Source organism: Neohortaea acidophila (assembly GCF_010093505.1).
Source record: "Neohortaea acidophila strain CBS 113389 unplaced genomic scaffold BDY17scaffold_3, whole genome shotgun sequence".
Classification (NCBI taxonomy): domain Eukaryota; kingdom Fungi; phylum Ascomycota; class Dothideomycetes; order Mycosphaerellales; family Teratosphaeriaceae; genus Neohortaea; species Neohortaea acidophila.
Genome location: NW_022985512.1, coordinates 39,348 through 66,278, shown reverse-complemented (window position 1 = coordinate 66,278; position 26,931 = coordinate 39,348). Strand labels below are relative to the sequence as shown.

Sequence of the window (26,931 nt, the reverse complement as noted above, 5' to 3'; positions counted from 1 at the left end):
TGACTTGCATAACACGAAAAGACTGCTCGAATGGGTGAAGCCAAAGGTATAAGTGATCGACGCGTACATAACGCGATGCAACTCGAGACAATCATCTCTTGTATAGCGTGAGCGGCAGCTGCGGCGAAAGGCTCCGTCTTTGCCGATCACCGCAACGTCATTGAAGTCATGTCGACGGAATTTCCACTAAATACAGTATCAATGCGCGGTAGATAAAACACTTCCCTCTGAAAGCAACCGGCGTAGGTCTTGCATCTCTCCCGATTCCCAAATACCGCACAATCAGCCAAAATGTCTCCTCCACGTGTGGCCTGGATTGGCCTGGGCAACATGGGCCGCGGCATGGTCAAGAACATTGTGGAAAAAGGCAGCTACACGGCCCCGGTGCTCATCTACAACCGCACAGCAGCCAAAGCAGAGAAGTTCGCCTCCTCCCTCAACGCCGGCGACAAGGTCAAAGTCACCGACTCGATTGAGGAATGCGTCAAGCAAGCCGACTACATCTTCACCTGCGTGGGCGACGATGCCGCCATCGAAAGCACCATCGACACCGCCCTCAAAGTGCCCGAGGCGAAGGGCAAGCTGTTCATCGACTGCTCCACCATCCACCCCGACACGACCAACAAACTCGCCAAAACGATCAACGACAAGGGCGCCGAATTCGTCGCCTGCCCCGTCTTCGGCGCCCCTCCCATGGCCGAGTCGGGCAAGCTCATCACCGTCCTCGCCGGCCCCAAAGCCCAAGTCGACAAAGTGAAGCCCTTCTGTCAGGACGTCATGGCGCGCGCCGAAGTGGACTTTAGCGACCAACCGCAAGGCGCCGCCACCCGCCTGAAAATCATCGGCAACACCTTCATCCTCAACATGGTCGAGATCTTGTCCGAAAGCCACGTGCTGGCTGAGAAGTCGGGCCTCGGTTCGGATAACTTGCACAAGTTTATTGAGACTATGTTTGGCCCGCCGTATTCTGCTTATAGCAATCGGATGATTACGGGGGATTACTATACTCGCGAGGAGCCGGCGTTTTCGGCCAAGTTGGCGAGGAAGGATTATAACCATGCCAAGTCGTTGGCAGACACGCACGGCGTGCAGTTAAAGGGGTTGAATGTGGCGGGGCAGCATTTGTTGGATGTCATTGACAAGAAGAATGACAAGGGCGACTTGGCGGGCATCTATGGTGTTGTACGGGAGGAGGGAGGCTTAAAGTTTGAGAACCAAAAGTGAAGGACGTAGATCCTCGACAATAAGAATAGACGTAGTGTACCATCTCCCTTCAGTCAGGTGCTTTGACATCCGCCCAGCTCGCCTGAATACTGCGGCATACACCGACGTAATCTTCCCACCGCTCCTGATTCTCCACCACCCCCTCTCCCGTCCAGAACATGGTCCAATTCGTCCCGGGAATCTGCCAATGCCCATCTGCGCGCTCAATATACCACTTGTTCACGGGGTTGTCTTTTCGACTGCGCCAGCACACGCCTTGAGGGAAGCCAGTGCGCACCATTGCTTGAAAGAGGATGTCCGCTACGCCTGCCGAGCCCTGAGAGCTCGAAAGCACCGCGAATTTGTCCAGATAGGGTACGAGTCGTGCCGGGTCTGATGTGCCCGGGGGCTGCTCCCATGTCAGAATGGCACCGCCTTCGTATGCACCCGCAATGATGAGACCTGCGGTCCGACCATGGATACGAGAAAGGTAGTGCTGCACATCCAGCTTGCGGCGGAATGAGTCTTCAATCAGATGGACGAGTCGGGGGAGGTCGACCTGTGCATCGGTGCCGATGTCCAGGGATGATTGGCCAGATGAGGGCTTCATCCAGCCTTGGCCTCGATCGACATCCGGAATGATGGCGAGTGGCATGCCCCGTTTGACCAACGTCGACCTAGGAGGGGCACGTGTATTGCCACCGACAGGAGTTTTGGACGGCAGCCGCGAGGCCGGCAGAGATGGCGACAGCGCTGGCTTGTTGGTCAGGAGATTGTGGATAATGGTGTTCTTTTGTCGCCGTGTCCCAGTGCCGATCGGGTCTGCCGCTCTACCTGCGGCCTGAGAGGAGTTGGCTGCCTCTTGGGGAGTGATGATGAGTGCCGATGATGCCGATGGTAATAATGCCAGACAGTCCTGCAGCATGTCCAGATTTTGTGCATGTCGCTCATGGGCGGGTACCCTGTGGTGACCGTTGGTCTCGTTGCTGTACTCCGCCAACTCTCGCTGAATATCGTCATACTCCTGGCTGAGGTTGATGAAGATGTGCGCCTCACCTTCTCGATATCTGCTGGGAATTCCGCCTACTTCATCGAGCACAAGTATTCGATCCAGTGAGGTGCCGGCATTACTCAATTGGAAGTCTGAGTGCCCAGTGAGGAGGCGTGTCAAAGCTAGCATAATGTCGGCAGCAATGGATGGTAGCTGTTGGCCGGAAGGCGTATATGCCAGCGTCGGGACAATGGGAATGACGGAGCGATGCAAGGGATCAAGTAGGAGCTGTGGAACACCAACTACAACCTGGTGTTTGCTTGAGCCATCGATCGACTCAAAAGCCCCCTGCACAAGGCGAGCTCCTTTGCTGCCGTGTTTCGCGATCGCCTGTATCAGCCGGTGGCCTTGCTCGGCGAACGAAGTGGCGATTCGCTGAGCTGATGCCTTGTCATCACCAGATAGCGTAGAGTCAATCACCACCAGCACTCGCATGTCCAGCTTGACCAATTCTGAGAGAGTCTTGGCTACTCCGTCGAAGGTAGCATCGTCAAGCTTTTCCGGAGTGCGCAGCAATACTAGTGCGACATGTACAGTCTGCGGAGTAGCAACGACTTCGGCTCTTTCCTCCTCCTCGCGAACGAATTTGGGACTCTCTGCAATCGCCCGAGCTGGACCGTAGAGACTTTTCCGACGCAATCGCTCCTGTTCGGCACGAGGGCTCTGACCGGTATTTTTGAATTGGGAGAGATACTGCTTAGCATCTCGCTTTGTGGCATTCGCATCCAGAACGTGCATGAATAGTTCGCGTTGAGTGGCAGCAGCAGCGGCCGGGCCATTGTTTGATTTTGCACTGGGATTTGTCGCAGGCGCCGTAGAATAGAAGCGGGTTGCACGACTGTATAGCTTAAGATTCCCGGCTGCGTTTGCCTTTCCAAACGCCAACGTAGAGATAGTCATTTTCCATAGTCCAGAGCGGGAGAGTGGCAAGTCGATGGTCGGTGTCAGGGTGGCAGGATGCCGAAGAAGGCGGGCCACGCAGTTGGAGGGGTAAAAGGACGAAACAACGTGAATGATTCACACCAAGATAACGGTGGAGTGGGTGGGACCCTGCAGCGAGCTTGGTACTTTCGTGCACAACGGCGTCGTGCCTTCCCCCACACTCGCCGATGCGTGGAAGTCAAAGGTCAACAAATGTGACCGGGACAAACATCACAACAGACTGTAGCGCTGTCTAAATCACGCTTCGGAGCTGCTCTGGTCCTCACCGTATCGGCGAGTTCAATGCCGCGGAGGTGCCAATAAGGTTTGTGGCGTGCGGGCGCTCCCGTCAGCCGCGACGCCGAATGTTGTGGTTTGTGTTTACATCCGTCGCGAGGCCACACTTGGATGATTGTGAACCTTCAACACCGCCGACGACTGCCTGGAACACCTCGCATGCAGGCCATGGACGAGCATCTCGACTAGATCTACTGGAGAAGCACCAGAGAAACCTCGCCCAACCGCCAACATGCGCATCACCGAACTCATCATCGACGGCTTCAAGTCGTACGCCGTGCGCACCGTCATCTCTCCCTGGGATGCCACCTTCAACGCCATCACCGGCCTCAATGGCTCCGGCAAGTCCAACATCCTTGATGCCATCTGTTTCTGCTTGGGCATCGGGCGCTTCGAGCTCCTTCGCGCAAATGGCGGCGCCAGCGATCTCATCTACAAACGCGGCCAGGCCGGCATCACCAAGGCCTCCGTCACCCTCGTCTTCGACAACTCCGACAAGGCAAAGTCGCCCATCGGCTTCGAGGATTACGCCAGCATTTCGGTCACGCGACAGATTGTCTTGGGAGGCACCAGCAAATACCTCATCAACGGCCACCGCGCGCAGCAACAGACGGTGCAGAACCTCTTCCAATCCGTCCAGCTGAACATCAACAACCCCAACTTCCTCATCATGCAGGGCCGCATCACCAAAGTCCTCAACATGAAGAGCACGGAGATCCTGGGCATGGTCGAGGAGGCGGCGGGCACGCGCATGTTTGAGGATCGACGCGAGAAGGCGCTGCGCACGCTGGCGAAGAAGCAGGGCAAGGTGGAAGAGCTGGAAGGGTTGCTCAAGGACGAGATTGAGCCCAAGCTGGACAAACTTCGCAACGAAAAGCGCGCCTTCCTCGAGTTCCAAAGCACCCAGTCCGATCTCGAGCGCCTGACGAAACTCGTGGTCGCCTACGACTACATCAAGTCAAAGCAGAAGCTGGAGCAAAGCGCGCAAGATCTTGCCGCGCAAAGAGAGCGGGTGGAGATGCTGGAGAGTAATGCGGACAAGCTGAAGCGGGAGATCGGTGTCTTGGAGGAGGATCTGGAGAGGGTGCGCGCTACACGCGATCAGGAGCTGCGAAAAGGAGGAAGGTTTGGAAAGTTGGAGGAAGCTGTCAAGACCCACTCTCACGAGCTGGTCCGACTCGCGACGGTGATCGATTTGAAGAAGGCTTCTGTGACAGAAGAGCAGGACCGGCTGAAGAAAGCCCAAGCCTCCGTGAAAGACCTCGAGAAGCAGCTCAAGCAAAAGGGGGACGCGCACCAAAAGCTCCAACACAAATTCGACGGCGCAAGCAAGGACCTCGAGGAGCAGAAAGCAGAGGTGGAGAAGAAGGAGGAGCTCCTCCAAACCCTCCAGACCGGCATTTCCTCCAATGCTGCCTCTGATGGTGGCTACGCCGGGCAGCTCTCCGCAGCACGAGACGCTGCAAGCAAAGCCGGAACGGAGATTGAACAGGCAAAACTCAAAATCAGCCATCTCGAGGCGCGGGTCAAAGAAGATGAGCCGCGCGCGAAGAAGGCCGAGAAGGAGAACAGCGGACTGTTGAGTGACCTCGAACTACTCCGCTCCCAGGCCGGCAAGCTGGAGAAGGAGCTGCAAAAGCTGGGCTTCGAGCCGGGGCGGGAAGAAGCGCAGCAGGCGGAGAAGGCACAGATCGAGAAGCGTGTCTGGTCGTTGCAGAACGATGCGGAGGCACTTCGGAGGAAGGTGGCCGGACTGGACTTTTCCTACACCGACCCATCCCCCAATTTCGACCGGCGGCGAGTCAAGGGGCTCGTGGCGCAGCTTTTCAACCTCCCCGCTGAGAAGGCCGAGGCCGGCACTGCTTTGGAGATTTGTGCTGGTGGAAGACTCTACAACGTTGTGGTAGACTCCTCATCCACCGGTAAGGAGCTGCTCGATCATGGCAAGCTTCGACGGAGAGTGACCATCATCCCTCTGGACAAGATCTCCGCCTCGCGAGCGCCGGCCGATCGAGTCGCCGCGGCACAAAAACTGGCTCCTGGACAGGTCCATCTCGCGGTCACGTTGATTGGCTACGAGCAGGAGGTGCAGAAGGCGATGGAGTATGTGTTTGGCAGCACGCTGATAGCAGCGGATGCAGCGACTGCGAAGAAGGTCACCTTCGATCCGTCGGTGCGATTGAAGAGTGTCACGCTGGAAGGCGACGTCTACGACCCCAGCGGCACCTTGTCGGGTGGCTCTGCGGCGCAGGGCAGCGGAGTACTACTGACACTGCAAAAGCTGAACGCCATCACTGCCGAACTCGAAGAGGAAGAAGACAAAGTGGCGAAGCTGGAGCGAGCGATGGCAAAAGATGCGCAGAAGCTCAAGTCCGTCCGCCAAATCAAGCAAGAATTGGACTTGAAGGCCCACGAGATCCAGCTGGCAGAGGGGCAGATCGCGAGCAATTCCTCCAGCAGCATCATCGCCTCGGTCAATGAGATGAAGGAGACCATCAAGGCCCTGAAAGACAACATCCAGGACGCAAAACAGCGGCAAGGCGATGCGGAGCAGGAGATCAAGCGGGTGACGAAGGAGATGAAGGATTTCTCTTCCAACAAGACCGGCAAGCTGGATCAGCTGCAAAAGGATCTGACCAAGGCAAAGGCGGCACTCTCCAGCGCGCAAGCTACCATCAAACCGCTACAGCAGGAGGTCCGAGACGCGAACATCGATGCAGAGCAGACTGGCGCAGATTTGTCCGCTGCGCAGGAGGAGCTGTCCGATTGCCAAGCCACCCTGCAGACGCACCAAGACGAGATGAAGGCACTCGCGGGCGAGCAGAAGCAAGTGCAAGACCAGCACGATGAAGCGCAAGCCTCCCTCGACGACGAACGAAAGAAGCTCTCCGGCTTCGATGAGGAGATGGCCGAGCTCGAGCGGGCGTCCAAGCGAAAAGCACAGCAAATGTCCGACGAGAAGCTGGAGGTGCAAAAGCTGGGCCACGCGATTGACAACTTCGCCAAAGCGCAGCAGCAAGCACGACAAGTGCTGACGACGATGGAAAAGGAGTACGACTGGATCCTCGAAGAGCAGTCCTCGTTTGGCAAAGCAGGCACCCCTTACGACTTCCATGGGCAGCACATGGCGGAGTGTAAGGCGAACCTCAAAAACGTCACCGAGCGCTTCCAGGGCATGAAGAAGAAGATCAACCCCGCCGTGATGAACATGATCGATAGTGTCGAGAAGAAGGAGGCGAGTCTCAAGCAGATGATGCGGACTGTGACCAAGGATAAGAAGAAGATTGAAGACACCATCAAGACTCTGGATGAGTATAAGAAGGAGGCGCTGCACAAGACGTGGAGCAAGGTGAATGAGGATTTTGGCCTCATCTTCAATGATTTGCTACCGGGCAACACGGCCAAGCTGGATCCGCCGGAGGGTAAAGAGATCTCGGATGGACTGGAGGTGAAGGTGTGTCTGGGCAAGGTGTGGAAGCAATCGCTGACGGAGTTGTCCGGTGGCCAACGGTATGTTTTATTTCCCCAGACTCATCTTGACCCGATCTTGCTGACCGTCACCCAGCTCCCTCATCGCCCTCTCCCTCATCCTCTCCCTCCTCCAATACTCCCCGGCGCCCATGTACATCCTCGACGAAGTGGACGCCGCGCTCGACCTCTCGCACACGCAGAACATCGGCCGGCTCATTCGCACGCGCTTCAAGGGGAGCCAGTTTATCGTCGTCAGTTTGAAGGACGGCATGTTTGCCAATGCCAATCGCATTTTCCGCACGAGATTCATGGATGGTACGAGTGTGGTGCAGGCGTTGACTCCTGCTGATATGCGGTGATGTGTTGGGGGTTTTTGCGAGGCGTTGGGCGCGTGAGATATCCTGTTGTATACCATGGGTCTGGCCGCTGGATATGTCGGACCGGTTTGTATGTGTTATGCATAGTCGAGCAGCTCAATCTGGTACCGTGTCATTCTCCACGGGTTGTGTAGGCTCCACGAGGGTGTCGAGATTGAGAGCATGTTCGTCAGAGTCCACCCATCCGTATTCGTCCACATCCTCATCTTCCGAATCTGCGACCTCATCGAATGAGCGTTTGAGAGAAGGCTTGGCCGGTTGCTTCTGCGGCGAAAGTATAATCTCCCTCCCTAGTCCTGCATTGCCATCGTGCTTGCGGACTGCACCCTCTCCAGTGATCCAGAGGCTGACGACACGTCCCACCCCGCCCGCCTCGTCTCGCGGGACGAGATGTTTGCCTTGACATTTCTGCACCCCCACAAACCTACTCTGGTGATCGCGAAAGACGGCCAGCCGATTCCAGACGCCCGCATCCCATTCCGAGGCCCCGACGCCGGGAACAAGAGCCGCGCCGAGGCCGTTATCGTAGCGGGATCTCGTGGCGCAGCCGGTGGTGACTGCGACGGCGAGGTTGTTGAGGACGGCAAGTTTGTTTAGAGCTGTGATGAGGGCTGCCAGCGTGGCGTAGCGTCGGCCGGCTTGCCACTTCTTTTGCTCGGTTTGGTTGGGTGTCATTGATTGGTAGCGCGGGTAGTCCAGTTCCAGGAGGCCGTCTAGGCCGTCGATGACGAGGAGGGCGCAGGATGGTGGGAGGGCGTCCGGGAGTGGATGGAGGATGAATGCCAGGAGGTGAGAGAGACTCGGGATGTCGAGAGAGCGGAACTGTTTGGAACGCAGTCCGTTTGAACTTGACTCCGGAATCAGGGACTTTGTTCGTGAGGGATGCAATGCCTTGTTCGTGTCTGGTCGACGGTCAGTCTGCGGCCATGGTGTCGCTTCAGAGCCACGTACTCATCCACATGACCGAACCGTCTCCATCGAGAGCACTAGCAGCTGCATTGAGTCTGAGAGACGGAGATCAGTAGGATTCAGCACTCGCAATGTAGGCGCATACATGAGCGTAGTCTTGCCTGCACCACTCGGGCCCCAAATCTCCGTGACTCTCCCTCGCTCCAACCCGCCGCCAAGAATGGCATCAAGACTAGGCAGACCGGTCGACACACACTTTGAGCGTGAGTTGTGCAATTCTTGCAGCGCTTGTGCTGCAGATACGGTGGGCAGCCGGTCTACACGAAATGTGAGTGGGATATCTCACGGCGGTCGGTGAGAAGACGTACGCGAAGATGATGGAGGTGTGGCGGCGGGAGGTGAAGAAGTGAGGTCAATCACAGATGCTTCTGCCATCACGGGGCCGCAACGCGTCGATTTACGCGCTCATCACGAGGAAGATTGCGAGATTGAAGGGAATACTCCTCATCACTCATCGTTCGCGAGGCTGTTCGTGTCGGGCAAATGCCGAGAATCAGCCGAGAGTTGGCCGACGTCCAATCTCGCAAAGAGGTGTTGCCATCCTTCTCCATCTAGATCGTCATCAACAAGTCCAGTATGCTGAGATGTAGACCCGAGAGAAGCACGAAACGAGCAAGTCTGGCCCATTAGCATCATCGAACCCATCATGTACGAGGCGGCGCAGTCACTCCTCCGACACTACCTGGAGTATCTCAGCAGTCCGGCGGTGCTACTGGCGATTGCCATCATCGTTGGACCCATTTCTCTGGAGATCTTCAAGAACCAACGACTCGCATCTATACGCCCCGCTACAAAGATACCGGGCTGCTTCCGACTGGGACTTTCGAAACGAAGCAACCTCCCACAACAACCTCGTGGTCAAACGAGTACTCCGACATCCAAGAAGCCTCATATCAAAGCACTCTTCACCTATCCGGTCAAATCGTGCCGTGGAATAGAACTCGCGGCTTCAGAGGTCGAACCTTGGGGGCTGAAGTATGACCGCTCCTTTACCTTTGCCGAACTTAGACCGCAATCGACAGGCGATTCCGCAGAGGGAACAGACGACCGTGAATGGCGCTTCATCACGCAGCGGGAATACCCCCGACTTGCCCTGATCGAAACAGAACTCTGGGTACCCGACCCGCGTGCGGTGAAGACTTCCAAGAAGACCGAGAAGAAGAATGCGCGAAACGCCTCTCGTCGGAGCCCGCTAAGCCAGGAGATCAGCGCGGACGATGCACTGGATGTGGACAAGAAGACAGATGTGGCGAGCCATGGCGGCTACCTCATCATTCGCTTTCCATTGAAGCCAAGTTTGATTCCATTCAGCTTCCGCCCGAACGCTGTATCGTTGAATATCCCACTGGTCCCGTCCCAAGAGCACGGCGCGGAAAAGAACTACCACCTCGAGCCAATCTCCATCTGGGTAGATCGTATACAATCGATCAACATAACGGGAGAGATCCCGGCCGATACTCTCAGCAAGCTACAGGAATTCCTCGGAGTCCGCAACACACTCGGCTTGTTTCGTGTGGACTCCCTCCACCGCCGAGACATCAGCAGATCTCTACCCAAGGACCGACCAGGCGAGTCGTACTCTGTGGGCTTCGGCGACGCATTCCCCTTGCATCTGATGAGCATGGCGAGTGTGTATGCACAAGATGCAAATCTCCCGGCCAAGGCGGCAATGAAAGGTAGGCTGGACGCTCGACGCTTCCGAGCGAACATCTATGTGGACGGTGTGCCGGAATACGACGAGGATGACTGGAAGAAAATCCACGTGGGGCGCGGTATTCAGCCCAAAACACATGCAAAGGTCAAGGGAGGCGCAGCGAAGGGGAAGACGATTTCACACGGCGACCAGACATACGTAGAGACGGAAGGAGAGTATCACGTGGCTTGCCGCACCGCTCGCTGCAAGATGCCCAATGTCGATCAAGAGTCCGGGGTGAAGGACACGAATGAACCGCTGACAACGATGAGAAGGACACGGCAGGTGGACGAGGGAGCCAACCCTCATCCCTGCTTGGGCATGCAGATGATTCCGCTGTTCCAACAAGGCATCCTTCGGGTCGGAGACGAGGTGAAGGTTGTAGAACGGGGCGAGCATTATTACGAGAAGATGCTATAATGATGGCGTTGTCTGTACAGATCATGATGGATGTGTAGTAGAGAGAGAGCATCCAGTCCTGAAAGGGAAATCCGCGAAGTGATGCCTCAGGCATACAAAGTCAAAGTCTTGGCACACACTTTTTCGGCCCGCACAAATTCCATCCTCACTTTCGCGGCGCAAGTTTAAGCAACCACCTCAACAACCCTCACCACCTCACTACTCCCTCCACAACACCGCAAACATGGGTCGTGTCCGAACGAAGACCGTCAAGAAGTCGGCCAAGGTCATTGTCGAGCGCTACTACCCCAAACTCACCCTCGACTTCGAGACGAACAAGAGAATATGTGATGAGATTGCTCTGATTGCCAGCAAGAGGCTACGGAACAAGGTGCGTCAGGCAGATGGAAGGCAGACAAAGGATGAACATTAACGGAATGGACAGATCGCCGGCTACACCACCCACTTGATGAAGCGCATCCAGCGTGGCCCGGTTCGCGGCATATCCTTCAAGCTTCAAGAAGAGGAGCGTGAGAGGAAGGATCAATACGTCCCCGAGATTTCCGCCCTGGACTTTACGCAGAACGAGAGCGGCATGTTGGATGTGGACCAGGAGACCAAGGACATGCTCAAGTCGATGGGCGTGAGTACTCTCTTGCTCCAGGCCCCGTCTCAAACACCACCACTGACTTATCCCACTACAGTTCGACAGCATTCCCGTCAACGTCGTCGCTGTGCAGCAACAACAGGTGGCCGAGCGCCCTCGCCGTTTCGGCGACAGGCCTCCTCGCACTTAAGCACGTCGTTCTCGCTCTTTCTTCCCCCACGAGCGCCTCGAGATAGGCGACCCTCGCCCGCTCTGATGCGAGAGGTGGTCAATGCCACTGCTGCTTTAGGTAGACAGGTTGTTGACAATACAATTTCCCTCTTCACCCACGGTGTCGCCGAGTTGAACAGCTGTGATGGCTGCCAGCAAGGCTTGATTGCCAATTCCCCACATCACCCCGTGCACGTGACATGTCCGGACGGACATCAGGTATCCTTCGGGGTCTGATCTTGGCTGAAGGTTATGCTGACCTCACGCTCATACGGAATCTCGTCTTCATTCGTTGCACCAGGAACGAAATGACGAACAGAGCGAACGGTGTCCATGGTAGGTTATCTGTTTAGCCAACTCCGGAAAGGAATTCCGGACCCAACCAGGCCGTGGTGGTAAGCAGAATTGTACGTCCTCTCACGACTTTCATCTCAGCCTCTCTGGGCATCATGACCACATCTCCTTTTCGCTCCTTGGCATACCCTCCCACATATGACGGGATGGCCAGAAAAAAGTCCCTCAATGCCCCTTCGTTATCAAGTTTCGCTGGTTCTGCTGTCAAAATGGCCCTCCTTCTCTTTCCGCCCGTCTACAATACTTCTGCCATGCGCACTGTACCCGTGTGACAAGTCTTCATTCTGATTGCAACCCCAAAACGCTGCCAGCACCCCTGTCCTCGCAGTCCAAAACAACCTCTCATTCTCCTCTACGCCGACAAAATGGCACCAAGCCGCTCTTCATCCTGGAGAGCCATACACGACGAGAAAGAAGTCCCGCCCTTCACCGTCAAACTCCAACACAAAGACACGCTCGAACTCCACGGCATCTGGCCTCGAAGCTTCTCCGGCAAATTCAAAATGGCCTGCCGCAAGGTCGCCCGTCGCTGCAGCAACACCTTCCCCTTTCCCGCTCTGTCGAGCGCGTTGGGAAACCGCAGGGCTTCTGTTGATACGGCCTGGGCAAACGAGCAGTGGCGCTCACACACCCGAGAGCCGTTGCAGGTGGCCCAGGCGGCGAGGACATCGAAAGGGGAGCCGACTTATGATCGGCCGCGGATCGACAGTCGCTTTACTGGAGTGGATGCCCACGAATTGCATCGGCATCACGACATGTCTGCTCACGCGGATGCTCGTCAGGTGGAGAGGTGGTTTGACGACGACAGTGATTGACGAGCCTGAGTGGCATGTAGATACCTTATCAATCAAACATCCGGCCAAAACTCCCTCTCCGCCCACAACACCTGTCTCCACGCCGCCTCACACTCCCTCCACTCCCTCCCGTCCCTCTCCATCTGCTCTCCAAACTCATCCACCACCCCCCGAATCCTCTCCACAAACCCCTCAAACTCCCCCGAGCTCCAAGCAGGAATAAAAGTCCTCTGCATCACATCCCCCTCCCCATCACCCTCCTTCCGCGTAACCTGCCCCTTCGCCCACCTCCAAGCCCGCAAATAACAACTCTCCGTAGCCCACAACACCACCAACCCCACCACCACCCCGCGCCCCTGCGCCGTCGCCCCGGCAAACAAATCCTGATACGCCCTCGTCTGCCGTCCAGCCTGTACGCCGCAAATCGCATCCAGCCATCCCTCGCCCTCAGCCGTGCTCTCGAACAACCGCATTTCGTCGCGGATGTTCGTCAACGCATCGAGTAGTAGGTCTGCAGTGCGCCATTCCAGCGTGGCCTCGCGGTCCGCCGAGTCCGGGATGCCGATCCGGCTTAGCAGCGTGCCTATGAAGGGGAGGTAGGCGATTTGGTAGAGACGATCTTGGCCTAGCCAGGCTTGCAGTTTGCTTTTGGGGAGGGTGGAGGTGGCGGCGGCGGTGAGGAAGGGGTGTTGGGTTGCTTGGGTGAGGGCAGTGGGGTCTAGATTGAGGAGGTGGGTAGTGAGGGACGCCATGGTGATTGAAAGATGATGTGATCTGTACGGGAGGGTGTTCAGGGTTGTGATATGTAGAGATATGCGGCTGACTATCGAAGTGCCATGCAAATGATGTCAATCGATTATACAACAGGTGCAAGCTTCACCGTGGAGATGAAGACGAAGGAATGACGGTAGTGATGTCCAAAATAGTATCGTATTGCCTCTAGGCTCTATCTACCCCGAGCGAGTAATGAGAAGAGGATTAAAACCGCCCGCTTGTTCATCACGCGTCTAATACCATCGCTGAAACGCTGCAAGAACCATCAAACATCAATCTCTGTCCAGGACAGTCGAGCCTATGCTGCACCCGCGCTGGCCGGCGGATCAACCATCTTGGTGACCTGATTGCCGGCGCGAAGGATCTTGTTGCCCTCACCATCCTTAATGATCATGGTATCCTTGTTCTCCTGCGCAGCGCGCTTCCAGACCTCTACCTCCATGCCGCCACGGATCACACCAACTCTCATGGTGGAGAGGAGGTTGTGTGCGGCGTTGCTGTGGTTGTAGACACCACCATTGAACATGGCGGTGGCATCCTTGCCCATGCCGGATCGGATCATGTTCTTGCCACCGGGATGGTCATTAACAAAGTCGGTGACGTCGTGGACAATGCCGGCAACAGCCACAAGAGCGCGGCCGTTGTTGGCTTGGTCAACGTAATCGTCCCACTCCATGACAGGGAGCTGGTCGAGCGGCACACCCCAGTCGAGCTTGCCACGCTTCTGGTCAAGCTTCTTCTGTTGCTGCTGAAGACGGCCCTTCTCAATCTCGTTGTTGCGGAACTGCTTCAAGTCGTATGCGAGGCCCAGCTTCTTCCACGACCAAATGGCCCACTTCGTGGGATCGTACTGGAACCATTCGATGGCGTTACGGTAGTCCGAGGGGAACTCGTGGTGGAAGTTGTGGTAGCCCTCGCCCAGGGTGACCAGAGCGGTGATCAGATGGTCACGCGGGCTGTTGCGGTCGTCAAAGGGCTGGTCGCCGAGCCAGTGAGCCAGAGAGTTGACGCAGAAGGTGGCCTGCTGGACGAAGAAGATGCGGAGAATACCGGCGTAGATGAAGCCGCCGAAGTAGTCACCCCAGCCGAGGCCGGCCACGAGGGATGGGAAGACGAGGCCCATGAAGAAGACGACGGACAGGTAGTGCTTGTGTTGCCAAACGACAACCGGGTCGTCGTTGAGGTCGGAGATGTCGGTGCGGCCGATGCGCTTCGGGTTTTGCTTCATCAGCATCCAGCCGAAGTGAGAGTAGAGGAGGCCCTTGCGGACGCTGTAGGGGTCCTTGTCGGTGTCGGTGTAGCGGTGATGAGCGCGGTGGTCCCGAGCCCACCAGCGGATGGAGCCTTCGACAGCCCCACCACCGACGGCGGCCAAGAAGATCTTGAGCGGGAGAGTGGCAGAGTAGGAAGTGTGTGCCCATAGTCGATGGTAGCCGGCAGTAATGCCGAAGCCAGTCCAATAGTAATAGATGACGGACCAGACAAGAGTCTGCCAGCAGAGTGGCGTCCAGAGGGCGACAACGCAGCCGATCATGGGAATACCGACAATGAGGAAGACATTGAGCCAGTTGACGTGCTTGTACCAGTTCTTGCGAGTCATCGGCGTCTCGGTGATGTGAGGCTTCTTGGGGTCATATTTCTTGTTCCTGACCGGCTCTTCGGGCGCGGGCTTGGACTGAGCAGGTGCTGTCGAGGAGCTGAACTCCGGCTTGACGGCGGGATCGCCAGAGGTGGGTTGATGCGAAGGCATCTCGTGAGGGAGAACAAGGTGCTTGCTCCCAGTAGTGGTGAGGGTGATGGTGGTGTGGAGAGGAAAAACTCAGAAGGTGCTCAGGTGTGAGCGGGTCGTTGCACTCTCGGATGAAGGAGAGTGGATTGAGTGAAGGGTGATGAGAAGATGTGTCGGGAAGGCGAGATGGAGTGTGGATGTAGAAGAGAGAGGTGGATGTGAACAAGTGGCGGGTGTATATAGCAAAGTAATGGCGTCGGTAGGCGCGAGGGGAAGGAAACATTTAGAGTGGGGTGGAAATTCAACGCAACCGTGCAGCTGGCATCGTCAGGGAACAGCGGGAGAAGGAGCGCGAGACGGCAGGAGCAATCGGGCTACCGCGGCACACGCTGATTGGCCGATGGCCCGCGTCTAGAGCCGGCCGCGCCCAACGAACGCGTTGGGAATTTTCTTGCCTCGGGCGTTTCAGGGAGGATGATGTAACCTTATCGCCCTCCACCTCCAGGGTGCAGGCTGTGCAGGTACCGTTTCGCCGACTCGTCCACCCCACGGGTACAACTGGACGCCAACTCACCCAACCACGGTCTATCTACTTGGCTACGCGGTGCATTTCACGTGCAACTCACCCGTTGTGCGATGACGACTATGACTGTATACTCGCTCATCATCCCAGGCAGCTACGAGAGCTCTACACGTGTTGCAATCAACTCGCTCATCTTCCAGGTTCCCTCGATGCCGACGCCCTCCACTTCCTCAGGGTCCAGTCTTTCCCTTCCGTTCCGTGTCCTCAGGGTCGACGGGCCCTCCCGGAAGTATGGGCTGTCCAGATCTTGGAGCTCGATCGGTGGTCTGGAAGTGTCCCGTGGGGTCAAGAACATCATTCCCTGATCCAACGGAACTTCATCGTCTGCAGGTCATTGGTGGATGATCCCTAGCTCTGCTCAATCGTTATGCCTATACCGCGTCATGAGCTGCACCGAATCGGGGTATACATTTATTCATGTACACCCCAAATGTGCTCTTCTGTCCTCCTAGTGGTTCATCACGGCAAGTCAATCGAGAGTAGAATCACAACCAACTCCCCTCTCCCGCTACGACCTTCCTTCCTGGGTTATCTCGCTGTGAAGTCTTCCCGCAGTAAACACGAGTTGATCACGTGTGGTAGTCGTCTTCTCCAGCCACTCAAAGTCACGTGTGTGCCACAGATGTGGCAGGAGACTTTTCATGTGCCACCAAACACCCCGCTACGTCACCCTGTGCCTACATCCTGCCATTTCGAAGTGATGGCCTTGTGACGCTTGCAGTCTTTGCGGTCAATGCGACCTCACTCCCATCATCATCTCGAACTCCAAACCATTTCCCCTGCAACGGCACCCCGCCCAGCTGTCCAGGCCAGCCGCAGCTCCCACGCAGCTGACCTGTGATTGGGCATCACCTCTTATGCCATTAATCTCGTACCGCGCCCGCTGTTCATGACCCTACGATAATCTACCACGCATCAGCACCACTGCCTCATCTGTACTGCCGTGTGGGCTTCAGCTCTCGGTGCTCGCCATTCCATCATCCATCCTGCTCCACTAGCAAACGGTTCATCGCTCACAAACAGCCGACGCCATGTCTAGGCAGTACCGAGACGGCCCGGCGTACGGCGACTTCCCCGAACGATGGGATCGAGCCCGCTTTGAGCGATTTGGTGGAGGAGGAGGAGGAGGAGGCGGTGGACGCCAATTCGAGGAAGACTACCGCTACACCGAACGAGATCGGCCGGGGCGGCAGCAAGTGATGGTATCGGACCGCATCGAAAGCCGTGGACCGCGGGGCGCCTACGAAGAGCGCGATAGATTCGTGGAGGAAGAGCGATACGCGCATGGCGGGCGGCGACGGCGCACCGACCGCGAGCTATTCGGCGATGTCGACCCGAGAGAATTCGCAAACATGGCCCTTGCGCCTTACGAACCTCCTCCACAACCTCGGCCGGAGATGCTCCGACGACGCAGCAGCTTTGGGGACTCCTTTGAGCGAAGCCGGCCGGCTATCCCGCGAGGGTACGAAGTGGAGGAGCGGCGGGTATTCAGACCGGTGGGCTACGAAGAAACGTATCGGCGCGAGGTGGACTTTGACGAGTCACGCGGCCGCGAGTACTACCAGCCACAAGAATACCGCGAGGTGGAGGTTCGGCGGGAGAAGTCGACTGTCCGGCCGCGCTCGAGAGGCGGACGAAGCAGCAAGGCCAAGTCGGTGACGACCAGACAAAGCTCCAGCAGCAGCTCCAGCATCAGCGAAGAGGCTAGCATACGCGAGAGTCGACGAGGTGGGCGAACAAGTGTGCATGAGAGCTTCCACGAGCACGAGAGTAGGCACGGTGGGCATGAGAGCGTGTCGGAAAGCATTTCGGAGACGGTGAGGAAGTTCAAGAAGGGCAAGACGCGCATGCCGAAGCGACTGGTGCGTCGCGAGGCCATTATGGATCTTGGCTATCCCTTTGACGAGGAAGACGCCTTTTTCGTGCTACGCATCGCTCTGGAGAAGGATCAGATTGACGAGGTGATTCGTATCAGTGAATCCTACAAGAGCGGCGGTATGTGTCTACGAGGCATTGTGTGAAGTCTGCCATGCTAATACTTCTACAGAAAAGTCGTCGAGTTTCAAGTTTGAGGAATCGATCAAAGAAGAGGTTCCGAAGATCGTCGAGCCCGAAGGCCAGCGCGAGGAGGTGGTGAGGACGGAATGGATCAATCCTCCCTTTGTCGTCGGCAATCATCGCCGCTCGCGTTCCCACGCTGGACATCGCCATCGCCATCCTCCGCCCGCTCCGGCTGTGCCGGTGTACGAGAGCGAACGCAAGACGGTGATTGAAGAGAGTGAGACAACGCTATCGCCTACCCGCTCACATGGCTACGGTGGTGCACTCATCGTTCGGGAGCGCGAGCATCGCTCCGAACGCGACATCCGCGACGAGATTGCACGACTGGAAGCGGAACGTCGGGCCGTACGCTTGGAACGAGAGACCGAAGACCGAAGGGATCTGGCGCTGCGGAGACATCGATCGGGAGGCGAGTATGACCTTGTGGAGTATGAGGGAGCAAGGCCTGCACGGGAGGTGGTGGAGCTTTACGGCCGGGACACCAGTCCTGTGCGCACGGTGGTCCCGAGGGTGGAGAAGGATCGTAAAGGTAGGATGGCCTTTGTTCGGTCGAGCCGTTGATGCTGTGATCTTGCGGCTCTCCCGCCTCGCTTTCAGTCATGATCACCAGGCTAATTTCTGTCGTGTGCTCTAGAGAGGGATAGGGCGAGGATTCTGCGACTCGCTGCGGCTACTCTGACTTGATGGAGGGATGATGTTTTGATCTGGGTTTGAAGGTTGAGGCGGGATCTGACATACATTATTGGCACAGCGATTGGAGCGCTCTGTGAGTCTGGCACGAGACATGATGTGCATGACAATATGTTTGAGGAGAGCAAATAGTATGATAAGTTGTCGCATGATTGACTGTCGCCGTCTCTGTCCAAGTGAATTGCAGCCTTAGGCGTGATGAGGCAGACGGCGAAACTCTAATCCATCCTCCACCTCCAAACACAGCCCATCCGTCCCGTCCCTGACTACTGCATTCACATCATCACACTCCACTCCCCAGTCTAACGGCAATGTAATAAAATGCCAATATGTATTGAGTGAGTGGCATATCTGACTCAAAGATAAGACGCGATGGTGCTGCAGCGCTGACGCAAATCAGATGTCGCTTCCCCGTGCAGACGTTATACACCACCTACAGCAAGGCCGACGACAAGGCACTGGGCAAAGGCGTGCGTCTAACGCAGTGCCCGCGATGCAAGCGCTTCGCCGATAAATATGTCGAGCATGACCTGGTGGTCCTCTTCATCGATCTCGTCTTGATCAAGCCCCAGGTACGATCCCCTTTCCCAGGAGGGGGGAGGCATTGCTGATCAAGTGCAGGTCTACAGACATTTATTATTCAATTTGCTGGGGCGCGAGGATGGACGTTTTGCGGTACGCCTATATATCCACGCAGTATGATAGCTCGCAACGCTCACGGGTTCACAGCCCTCAGTCATCCGCCTCGGCGTACTCCTCCTCCTCTTCGACGTCTACTTGACCTGGGCGAGAATCGAAAAAGCGACGCCCTCCTCCGACACATCCCTCCCGCCCTTCCTGTCCGGCTTCAACAGCACCGCCAACGACACCAGCAGCCTGTGGAACGTGCGCGACCCCTACGCCAACGCGCACGCCTCCGCCTTTCTCGCCTCGCAGCCCATCATCCTGCAATACTTCTTCTTCCTCGCCCTCTGCACCATCGAAACCGCCAGCTTCCACTTGCTCATCCGCACTCTGCTCTCCGTTCAATTCCCTCGCCCCATCTCCTCGCTTATCCCGCACTATCCCCACCCAGCCCTCATCAGCACGGCGCTGCTCGTCTCCAGCTTTACCAAACTCTTTCCCCTACTGCTACTGGTGTGGAAGTACGACCTCCCCAGCAGTGCGTCGGCGGTGTCGTGGGCGGTCATCATCAACAACATCGCCGCGCTGGAGATTCTGCTTGATTGCGGGTACGTGCGAGCGGGGATTCTGGCGGCGATTGGAGCGATTTTCAGGGCGGGAGTGGGATGGGTAAGTAAAGTTCTCCAACATGGCCTGTTCACCGGCTAACATGCACCTAATAGAGTATACTGCGTGCTGTGGGAGTAGGGGGAGGGGTAGCAGCGGCGGGTGTTGTAGAGACGGAGGACTTGATTGAGGTGTGGAGAAGAGTGACGGAAAGCGTAGGCTTGGGAGGACATTGGTAGAATTGAACGCAGGCTGCACTCCATTGCGGCATTATTTGACACATCGACATGGCTCCTTCTCCAGCCCGCCATGCCAACTTCTTCAAATGTCGCCACTCAATCAAGCCCAGCTATGCCATTCCCCACCACGTCTTCAAGTCCTAGCGCATCAATGAACCATGTATACATTCCCCAGAGACTCCTCGTAACGCCCGACCATGCTCATTCAAAACCGCCTCGTCGGCTTCACCGGCCCATTCTGGTATTGCGGTCGCAGATTATCGCGCTCGGGGACGATGAGAGGATGCCACTGGGCGAGGAAGGTAATGACTGTGTACACACGCTCCGTCAGCATGGGGAGGAAGTAGTAAGGTGGTGGAAATGAGGGCGAACATACTCCACATCAGCCAACAGGCGAAGGCGGAAAGGATGAGGGTTGATCTCCAAATGCTGCCGTCCCAGGGAGATGTTAGTGAGGGTTCTTCTTTGCGCTGCGTGGTGCGCTTCCCGATGCTAGATGCGAACGTACGTCTGATTCTCTCCCTTTGGACTGGCGAACCATGACACGCCGCAGAAGACGGCGATGAAGAGGATGCTGACGAGCAGCGACCACCTGATAGGGAGGCATTAGTCGTGTTGGATAGTCATGGCAAGTCGGCCGTGAGTACACACCCGTTCGCCATTCTGCACGTTGTTGGATCTCGAGGATGATGGTGTTTGTAAATGGCAGAGAGCGAAGTTGGTGTAGAGGAGCGTATGCCGAAGTCTCACGAAGCTCTCGGCAAGTTCCGAGGCCGGGTGCGTGGTGACCTCAGGCACACCTCACCTTTGACTTCATCTGTTCTGGCTGGACATTGCCTTAACCATTACGTCGTCATATGTCCTCTGTTTGACTGCATTTACTGCCAAGTGTATGGACATGGGTGTCTGGTTTCGTGCGCCGGTCTCAGCGGCTACCTGCATCGTCGCACTTCCGACGGGACAACGGCGTTATCATGGATGGCAGAACGTGTATATAAGATGCACCATTCATCTCGTCCTGCTTTCCAGCATGTCTACTCATAGCACAGCCAATCTGTTCAAATTCTCGGCTTCCACCATCTCCACGACTCTTTCTTGATCACGTGTCCCGACGGCTGACGTACACAGACTACAAACGAAACCCACCCCGATCGCACCTTCCCCATCGGGTGCCTGCACATCGTCCGTTGATGTTAAAACTCATTTCCGTGACGACACATCCTCTTGGCGCAGATGTCTGCAATCATGCATATTCGTTGCCTATTCTCCTCAATCCACCTTCTTCCACCACCCAACTTCCCCTCCCCATCTTTAGCGCAGCATGTCACACGCATTGCAGCAGTTCATGCACCAGATGTCGGCGCTGAACGACGCGCTTCGCCGGGCGAAATTCGATGTTGCGCGTCTCGATGCCGGGGTTGGCGAGGCGCAGGAGCGGCTTGCTCAGGCGCAGCAACAGGTCTATGAGTACTGCGCAGCGCGTAACCAGGCGGCGCAGAGGATGCACGCGATTGAGCAGGAGATTACGGTAAGACTGATTGACTCTTCTGGGTGGACGAAGCTGACGATGCGCGTAGGACCTGACGAACGAGTTCACTGCCGCCAGTGGCCCACCTCGTGCGGCAGTCGGCCTTACCACGACCGCTCAAACCCCGATCGGCATCCCCAACGCGACTCAAGCTCCTTTCGGCTATGCGAACACCACTCAAGCTCCGATAGGCCACATCAAAGCCTCACAACCTCCCACCGGCCTCCCGAATGCCTCTCATGCGCCAACGAGCCTTGCAAACTTCGCTCAAGTCCTGCCCCCGCCTCCATACACTCCACGCCAAGCAAGCACAGCAGGGTTAGTGCAGCAAGCAAGCACAACAGTGAGAGCCAACATGCCTCGCCCAACGAACAGCCTGCCCAGACCACCCCTCCAAGCAAGGGACATGGCACTCGCGCAGATGGTAGTCGCACAGAAGGCGAACGCTACATTGCCATCCAACCACACGCCCGCCAAACCGCCCGCCAGTAAACCCGCCAATGCCGACGACACCGCTCCTCAGCGCTTGAATGACTTCTATCCCACCGTGGTCAAGATCAAGGGGATGTGGATGGAGATCCGCTGCAGATACTGCAGTGCCAATGCATATGGATCCCCCGATACCTTCTTCATCGGCCTACATGGCGTGCTGCGTCATGTTCGCTTGACGCACAAGGTTTCCGATGCCGGAGGACTTGTCCACTGCACCGCTCGTCCAGTCAGTATGAGAGACATTGCTCTGATGAGTGGCGCACCTCCAATGGCTGCCAAAGACTCGCGAATCGAGATGTGCCTGGGCTCGCCGGATTGCAAGACCTGTTCGAAGCATTCCACCGGCAATCAGTCCACGCCTCAGCTCCCGGCTTTGCCTCCGATCGGTAATTTCGCGCCCACAATCGCCACTTCACAAAGAAACCTGAGCGTCGCTGGCAGCCCCGCGACTCCCATCACCACCCAGCCTTCAGTCAGCGAATCGCAAGATCACGCTTCCGATGATAAGACCATCGTCGTGAGCTCGAAGAAGAAACCAATCGCCAGCTTCACGCTTCCCAAGCCAATTGCGCCAGCCACGCGCCCTTTCGACACAATCAACATCACCAATGGGGCCGAGAGCTCTCCTGGTCCGAATCGCAGCTCAAGCAACGTCTTCGAACACTCCACCTTCGATGATGACGAAGAAATGGAATCCCCAAAGCAGCCCTCCTGCAGGTCCTTCAGCCTCGCGCAAATCGACAAAGTCTCCACCGCGAGAAAGGACTCGGTGTACGACGAATTCAAGGCCATCGAGAAGAATGCGAAGAACCTGAGCGTGAGGCTGAAGCCGCGTGCGAAGCGTCGAAAGTACACCGAAAGTCCTAACTCGCACTCCAGCCTGGGCGATCATGCAGGCGACGAGTACCACGAAGACGATGATGAAGACGAGAAAGATGATGATGATGATGACGTTGAAGACGGTGATGATAGCAGCGACGATGTGCCGCTCTCGCAGCTTCGCAAGAGGAAGCACTGATGGATTGATAAGATGGGCCACTGCAGGAAGCGCCGCGCCGAAGAAGTAAGACTGGATACCTCATCCTCCACGCTGTGAACGTGGCGAGATGAAGAGAGTGACAGGATTGAGGAGTCGGACAGTTGTGGTCTGCGTTGTTTGAAGCGAGGTGTGTATCCTCTCCTACCATCACAGCGTGTCTCGTCGTCTTTGTGTCTTTCCACCCATTTGTTGCATTTTGTACAACCCGTATGTCTCATGCTGAATGCGTGCATCTATGATAGCTGCAAGCTGTACGAAGTCGGTAGCCGACATCTGATATCGGCCGATGAGTGCGCAAAAAAGGTAGGCAGCCTAGAACTCTCCCTCCTCATCTCACTCGTGTCTTGACGCGTTTGCATCCTGTCATTCCTTCCTTCTGAATGAGACTAGTTGGGTTTGTGTCGCCTTGTTTGATTCACTCCTGCAGCTAGCCCGCTGACCCTGCAGCTAGACGTGATTGTTGATTCCGTGACGGGGAGATGCGACACAACAACACCACTCGACGCGTTCGACCATTCGACCACTGATGCTTCATCCGCCTCAACGCACCGGGTCGCCTCCCATCATTGCCATCTCAGCCATGGAAAGGATAGCACAGATGAAGGAGCAGCTCCGCACTCTGGAGGAAAACATTCAGCGCAGGGAGGAAGTGGAGAAATGGAAACGCACCGTTCAAGACCTGGACGACGAGATCCAAGTCGATGAGGATCTGTTACGTGGCAAGAAGGCAAAGCGCACCAAGATGTTGCAGGACATTGAGAAAGCCGTGAGCTCGCTGTTCTATTATTTGCCGCTCAAGATAACGAGGCTAACACATCACCACCAGGAATCGATGCTCGAGGCTGAAGACAGCACCATGAGCACATCCGCATTGACCGGCAGGACGCTCACCCCGGCTCAGAGCGAGGATGACCGCGAACAAATCGCGAAACCTCAGCCGTCCGCCGTCACAAACGACAAGCTTACAAAGACCAAGCCGACGCCGCGTGCGACTCCCCTGCCAACGCAGCACAAACCTGCCACAGCAAACAAATCCAAGACTCTCAAAGACCTTCTTGACAAATGTAGCTGTATCGCGCACACCACCGACGACGACGATGACGAGACCACGTATTTCGAAGTCTACTGCGGCATCTGCGGCGTCAACACGCCCACGAACGGCGTCGGAGCGAACCCCTACTTCGACGGCTTACAGCCGCTCCTGAAGCATCTATCCTCGCGCGCGCACAAGATCGACTTCAGAGAGCGCGAGAAATACGTCGCATGGGCGCCGCTGTCGTCGAAGCAGGTGCGCAAGATTCTGGACGGGAGTGGGAAGATTGAGGTGGTGAGGAAGGGTGAGGGTTTCCTTGAAGCCTAGCTGTGATGTGCTGCGCTAATTAATTCCGTGCCAGGGAAAATCGAAGGATGGATTGTCGATGGATCCGGCAAAGACGAGTGCGAGAGTCACTTCGTTGAGGTAAAAGTCAAGGAAGGCTCGACAGAAGTGGCGGCCAAGAATGAGGAGAATGACGAGGACTACATGGACGAAGAAGTGCACCAACGTCCTCGCAAGCGTCTGCGACAGGGCAGCCGTCCTCACTGATTGAGCTTGATTGATGACCAGATTGAAGAACTGTGCTTCTTGCAGTCAACTTGATACGTGACGGTACTTGGAGTAGCGACGGTCTTGAATAGCCATCGTACTGGGAGTAGCACCCTCTCAAACCAAGCCCCTACTCTCGCACTCTGTGCAAAACACCACCATCCTCCACACCTTCTTGACCAAAGCCTCAGCCTCATCCTCCAACGCATCCTCCAACTCCGCCACAATCGCCCGCGCTTGCTTCTTCTCCGACAGCCCGTCCATCACCGCATCCACGAGCAAGTCCTCCTGCACGCCCAAGTAATCCACCACCTTCTTCTCCACAAACGGCCGAATCTGCTCGGTGATGATGGCGGGAGTGAGGAAGTTGAACTTGACCGGGAATTCGAAGAGGGCGGAAGTCGACGTGGGGATCTCGGCGGCGAGCTGCTGTCGGAGGTCCTTGCGCTCTTCTTCGCTCAAATCGCTTGTGTATTGCGGGATGGTGGATGTGTCGGTCAGGGGTTTCAGCTCCGGTCGCTTCATCCCAGCAGCAGCGGCGTCTTCCTCATCCTCCAATAGACCCTCCACTTCTGCCAACGCTCTGCGCGGCGCTGCAGGCTGGGCAGCAGTCTTGTTCCGGGCTGCTGCGGGGCCCAAGGACATTTTGAAGCCTCCGAAGCCTGCACCAGGTTGCTCGGCTGCCTTTCGTTCCAGTTCATTGCCGGTCTGATCGAGGAAGTTGTCAGCCAAGCCGCGCGCCTCTGCAGCGCGCTTTCGATCCTCTGCCTTCTCTCGCTCTTCAGCAGCACGGTCCCGATCATCCTCACGCTGCTCGCGATCGCGGTAGGCGCCACGCTTGCGCAGCCACGATGAACGGTCGAGGTAATACTCTTCACGAGCGAGACGAGCTTCCTCCTCATCATCCCATTCACGGAGTCGTTTCGCAATCGCTTCCCTCTCCCGCTCCTTCTCCCGCTTCTCAGCTTCCTCACGTACTTGCTCCCGCTCTTGCGCTGCAGCGCGAGTGCGCTCGCGATTGAGCAGACGACGCTCCGCATCGAGGTACTGCTTCTCCGCATCGGCGTCTTTCTTGGCTTTGCGTCGTCGCTCGAGTTCTTCATCACTCTCTTCAGCCTCTTCGTCCTCCCGATCGACGGCAATACCATTTGTGCCAACGAACGACACCCCATTCACGTAGTCGCTTGGTAGTTGCGCGCCTCTGTAGCCTCGGGGTCCAGACGGAGCGCCTTGCACACCACCTGCGCGATCTCGCGGTCCTACTGGAACGCCATTCGCAGCACTGGCTGGTCCGGATGGAGCAGAAACTGGAGGGGAGGCAAGGCGATTGACTCTGCCGGGAATAGTTGGCCGCTTTTCCGCTTGCTCCATCTCCTCCTCCCGCCTCAAACGCTCCAGATCTCTCCTATTCGATCTATCGCGGAAGGCTTTGATTTCTGCCGCCACGGTAGCACGCATCTCCGCCGGAATATCGGCAAGCTCGTCTTCCAGCGTCAGGGGGATCGTCACCACTTCTGCACCCTCACCATTCGTCTCGGCGGTCGAATCTCCCATTGTAGCATCGCCATCGCCGTTGGCCATGGCCTCGTTATTCGCCAGAAACGCGCCCGCATTCGCCAGAGCGGCAAGGGACTGCCTAAGATCTTCCTTGCACCCGTCGATTCGGAACTGTCTGGCGTCGTCGTCTTCATTCCTCTTGCCCTTCCACTCGTCGATGTAGTTCTTGCTCTGCTCATCCACCACCACAAGCAAGCCCATCCTCTTAACGTCGCCATCGTCTTCCTTCACCACTGCGCCGCTCTTGTTAAAGACGGGCACTTCCATGCCCACGTAGATCTCGTTGGCGGCTTCGAGACTCTCGACATCTTCGTATTCGGCAAAGCCGAACTTGCATTTGTTGTCATCCGCATCCCGAGCTCTGGTCCATCGGCGCAACTTGCCCGCACATCGGAGAAGGGTCTCGATGGAGTCGTCGTTAGGAGCGCCCGGGCCCAAGCCGCCAATGAAGATTGTTCGCGCGACTTCCTCCCTCGTCGGTGGATGAAGCGCCATCATGTTCTCCCTCACTGCTGCTCTTTCCCTGTCGAGACTCCGAGGGTCATCATTACCCGCGCCCAAACCCCGTCGATCTCGCCGGCCCCCCAGTGGCTCTGCGTTGCTGCCTCTTCCTGACGCGCCACCACCGCCCGAGGGTGCCCGGGGTTGTGGCTGATCCGGGACGCCCATGCGAATGACAGGGGCGTTGAAGTCGAAGTTGGGCATGTTGGCAGGTGGGGCCTGGAACTGCGCGTTGTGCATAACGGGAGGAGAGCCGGCGTGCATGCCGGGTGGCGCATCCATGCCGGGGGGAGGGCCCATACCGGGTGGTGCGCCGGAGCCGTGGTTATTGTAGGGAGGTTGTCGTTGGCCAAATGCCCCGGGGGGCGGGCCATAGTTGTTGTAGGCCATTTCTAGGCCTCGTCACTGGAAGGTGGGGTGCAAAGGAGATGCGGGAGGATGGATGACTATTCCGCCGTCATTAGTATGCTGCAACCATCGAAAAACGCCCCCGCCAGTGGGGAGGGGGATGCAGTGTTTGGTGAGTGAACGGGTTATGTTTGAGCAAGCGAGCTTTCGCAAAAGTCGCGGTTTGAGC

General features: G+C 56.8%; 15 protein-coding genes across 15 annotated transcripts; 9 read left to right on the top strand and 6 right to left on the bottom strand.

The window, feature by feature from the left end:
- Positions 1–1,517, top strand: BDY17DRAFT_92461 (NAD binding domain of 6-phosphogluconate dehydrogenase-domain-containing protein). Its single transcript, XM_033738832.1, has one exon. It carries the CDS (start codon positions 292–294, stop codon positions 1,222–1,224), a length of 933 nt encoding a protein of 310 aa, XP_033591423.1. The 5' UTR covers positions 1–291; the 3' UTR covers positions 1,225–1,517.
- Positions 1,249–3,429, bottom strand: BDY17DRAFT_92629 (uncharacterized protein). The gene has a single exon (XM_033738834.1). The coding sequence runs from the start codon at positions 3,152–3,154 to the stop codon at positions 1,274–1,276; it is 1,881 nt and encodes a 626-aa protein (XP_033591422.1). The 5' UTR covers positions 3,155–3,429; the 3' UTR covers positions 1,249–1,273.
- Positions 3,430–3,704: 275 nt separating this feature from the next.
- On the top strand, positions 3,705–7,302 carry BDY17DRAFT_246980 (structural maintenance of chromosome protein 2; the record flags this gene model as incomplete). The annotated part of the gene is made up of 2 exons (XM_033730773.1): positions 3,705–6,982; positions 7,038–7,302. The coding sequence occupies 2 exons, from the start codon at positions 3,705–3,707 to the stop codon at positions 7,300–7,302; spliced, it is 3,543 nt and encodes a 1,180-aa protein (XP_033591421.1).
- A 52-nt stretch (positions 7,303–7,354) lies between these two features.
- On the bottom strand, positions 7,355–8,714 carry BDY17DRAFT_92637 (uncharacterized protein). The gene is made up of 3 exons (XM_033738835.1): positions 8,598–8,714; positions 8,272–8,546; positions 7,355–8,222 (listed from the first exon to the last, which is right to left on the bottom strand). Exons 2-3 carry the CDS (start codon positions 8,279–8,281, stop codon positions 7,417–7,419), a joined length of 816 nt encoding a protein of 271 aa, XP_033591420.1. The 5' UTR covers positions 8,282–8,546; positions 8,598–8,714; the 3' UTR covers positions 7,355–7,416.
- A 221-nt stretch (positions 8,715–8,935) lies between these two features.
- BDY17DRAFT_315538 (uncharacterized protein) lies at positions 8,936–10,402 on the top strand (the record flags this gene model as incomplete). Its single annotated transcript, XM_033735918.1, has 2 exons — positions 8,936–8,995; positions 9,176–10,402. 2 exons carry the CDS (start codon positions 8,936–8,938, stop codon positions 10,400–10,402), a joined length of 1,287 nt encoding a protein of 428 aa, XP_033591419.1.
- Positions 10,403–10,625: 223 nt separating this feature from the next.
- BDY17DRAFT_247375 (ribosomal protein S17e) lies at positions 10,626–11,178 on the top strand (the record flags this gene model as incomplete). The annotated part of the gene is made up of 3 exons (XM_033730816.1): positions 10,626–10,772; positions 10,827–11,024; positions 11,086–11,178. The coding sequence occupies 3 exons, from the start codon at positions 10,626–10,628 to the stop codon at positions 11,176–11,178; spliced, it is 438 nt and encodes a 145-aa protein (XP_033591418.1).
- Positions 11,179–11,917: 739 nt separating this feature from the next.
- Positions 11,918–12,367, top strand: BDY17DRAFT_321746 (uncharacterized protein; the record flags this gene model as incomplete). Its single annotated transcript, XM_033736683.1, has 1 exon — positions 11,918–12,367. One exon carries the CDS (start codon positions 11,918–11,920, stop codon positions 12,365–12,367), a length of 450 nt encoding a protein of 149 aa, XP_033591417.1.
- A 16-nt stretch (positions 12,368–12,383) lies between these two features.
- On the bottom strand, positions 12,384–13,318 carry BDY17DRAFT_92299 (uncharacterized protein). Its single transcript, XM_033738830.1, has one exon. The coding sequence runs from the start codon at positions 13,096–13,098 to the stop codon at positions 12,400–12,402; it is 699 nt and encodes a 232-aa protein (XP_033591416.1). The 5' UTR covers positions 13,099–13,318; the 3' UTR covers positions 12,384–12,399.
- A 100-nt stretch (positions 13,319–13,418) lies between these two features.
- Positions 13,419–14,870, bottom strand: BDY17DRAFT_308336 (putative delta-9 desaturase protein A; the record flags this gene model as incomplete). Its single annotated transcript, XM_033735202.1, has 1 exon — positions 13,419–14,870. The coding sequence occupies one exon, from the start codon at positions 14,868–14,870 to the stop codon at positions 13,419–13,421; it is 1,452 nt and encodes a 483-aa protein (XP_033591415.1).
- A 1,434-nt stretch (positions 14,871–16,304) lies between these two features.
- On the top strand, positions 16,305–18,413 carry BDY17DRAFT_92257 (uncharacterized protein). The gene is made up of 2 exons (XM_033738828.1): positions 16,305–17,427; positions 17,480–18,413. The coding sequence occupies exons 1-2, from the start codon at positions 16,464–16,466 to the stop codon at positions 18,052–18,054; spliced, it is 1,539 nt and encodes a 512-aa protein (XP_033591414.1). The 5' UTR covers positions 16,305–16,463; the 3' UTR covers positions 18,055–18,413.
- A 1-nt stretch (position 18,414) lies between these two features.
- BDY17DRAFT_92258 (ARV1-like protein) lies at positions 18,415–19,832 on the top strand. The gene is made up of 5 exons (XM_033738829.1): positions 18,415–18,521; positions 18,584–18,755; positions 18,805–18,858; positions 18,913–19,476; positions 19,530–19,832. Exons 1-5 carry the CDS (start codon positions 18,505–18,507, stop codon positions 19,650–19,652), a joined length of 930 nt encoding a protein of 309 aa, XP_033591413.1. The 5' UTR covers positions 18,415–18,504; the 3' UTR covers positions 19,653–19,832.
- Positions 19,833–19,857: 25 nt separating this feature from the next.
- On the bottom strand, positions 19,858–20,314 carry BDY17DRAFT_321742 (ATP synthase subunit H-domain-containing protein; the record flags this gene model as incomplete). The annotated part of the gene is made up of 4 exons (XM_033736682.1): positions 19,858–19,961; positions 20,029–20,081; positions 20,161–20,244; positions 20,304–20,314. 4 exons carry the CDS (start codon positions 20,312–20,314, stop codon positions 19,858–19,860), a joined length of 252 nt encoding a protein of 83 aa, XP_033591412.1.
- A 659-nt stretch (positions 20,315–20,973) lies between these two features.
- Positions 20,974–22,690, top strand: BDY17DRAFT_321741 (uncharacterized protein; the record flags this gene model as incomplete). Its single annotated transcript, XM_033736681.1, has 2 exons — positions 20,974–21,180; positions 21,230–22,690. The coding sequence occupies 2 exons, from the start codon at positions 20,974–20,976 to the stop codon at positions 22,688–22,690; spliced, it is 1,668 nt and encodes a 555-aa protein (XP_033591411.1).
- A 365-nt stretch (positions 22,691–23,055) lies between these two features.
- Positions 23,056–24,355, top strand: BDY17DRAFT_92218 (uncharacterized protein). The gene is made up of 4 exons (XM_033738827.1): positions 23,056–23,105; positions 23,163–23,477; positions 23,538–24,048; positions 24,106–24,355. The coding sequence occupies exons 2-4, from the start codon at positions 23,238–23,240 to the stop codon at positions 24,294–24,296; spliced, it is 942 nt and encodes a 313-aa protein (XP_033591410.1). The 5' UTR covers positions 23,056–23,105; positions 23,163–23,237; the 3' UTR covers positions 24,297–24,355.
- On the bottom strand, positions 24,039–26,902 carry BDY17DRAFT_292465 (uncharacterized protein). The gene has a single exon (XM_033732835.1). It carries the CDS (start codon positions 26,742–26,744, stop codon positions 24,414–24,416), a length of 2,331 nt encoding a protein of 776 aa, XP_033591409.1. The 5' UTR covers positions 26,745–26,902; the 3' UTR covers positions 24,039–24,413.
- Positions 26,903–26,931: the final 29 nt, after the last annotated feature.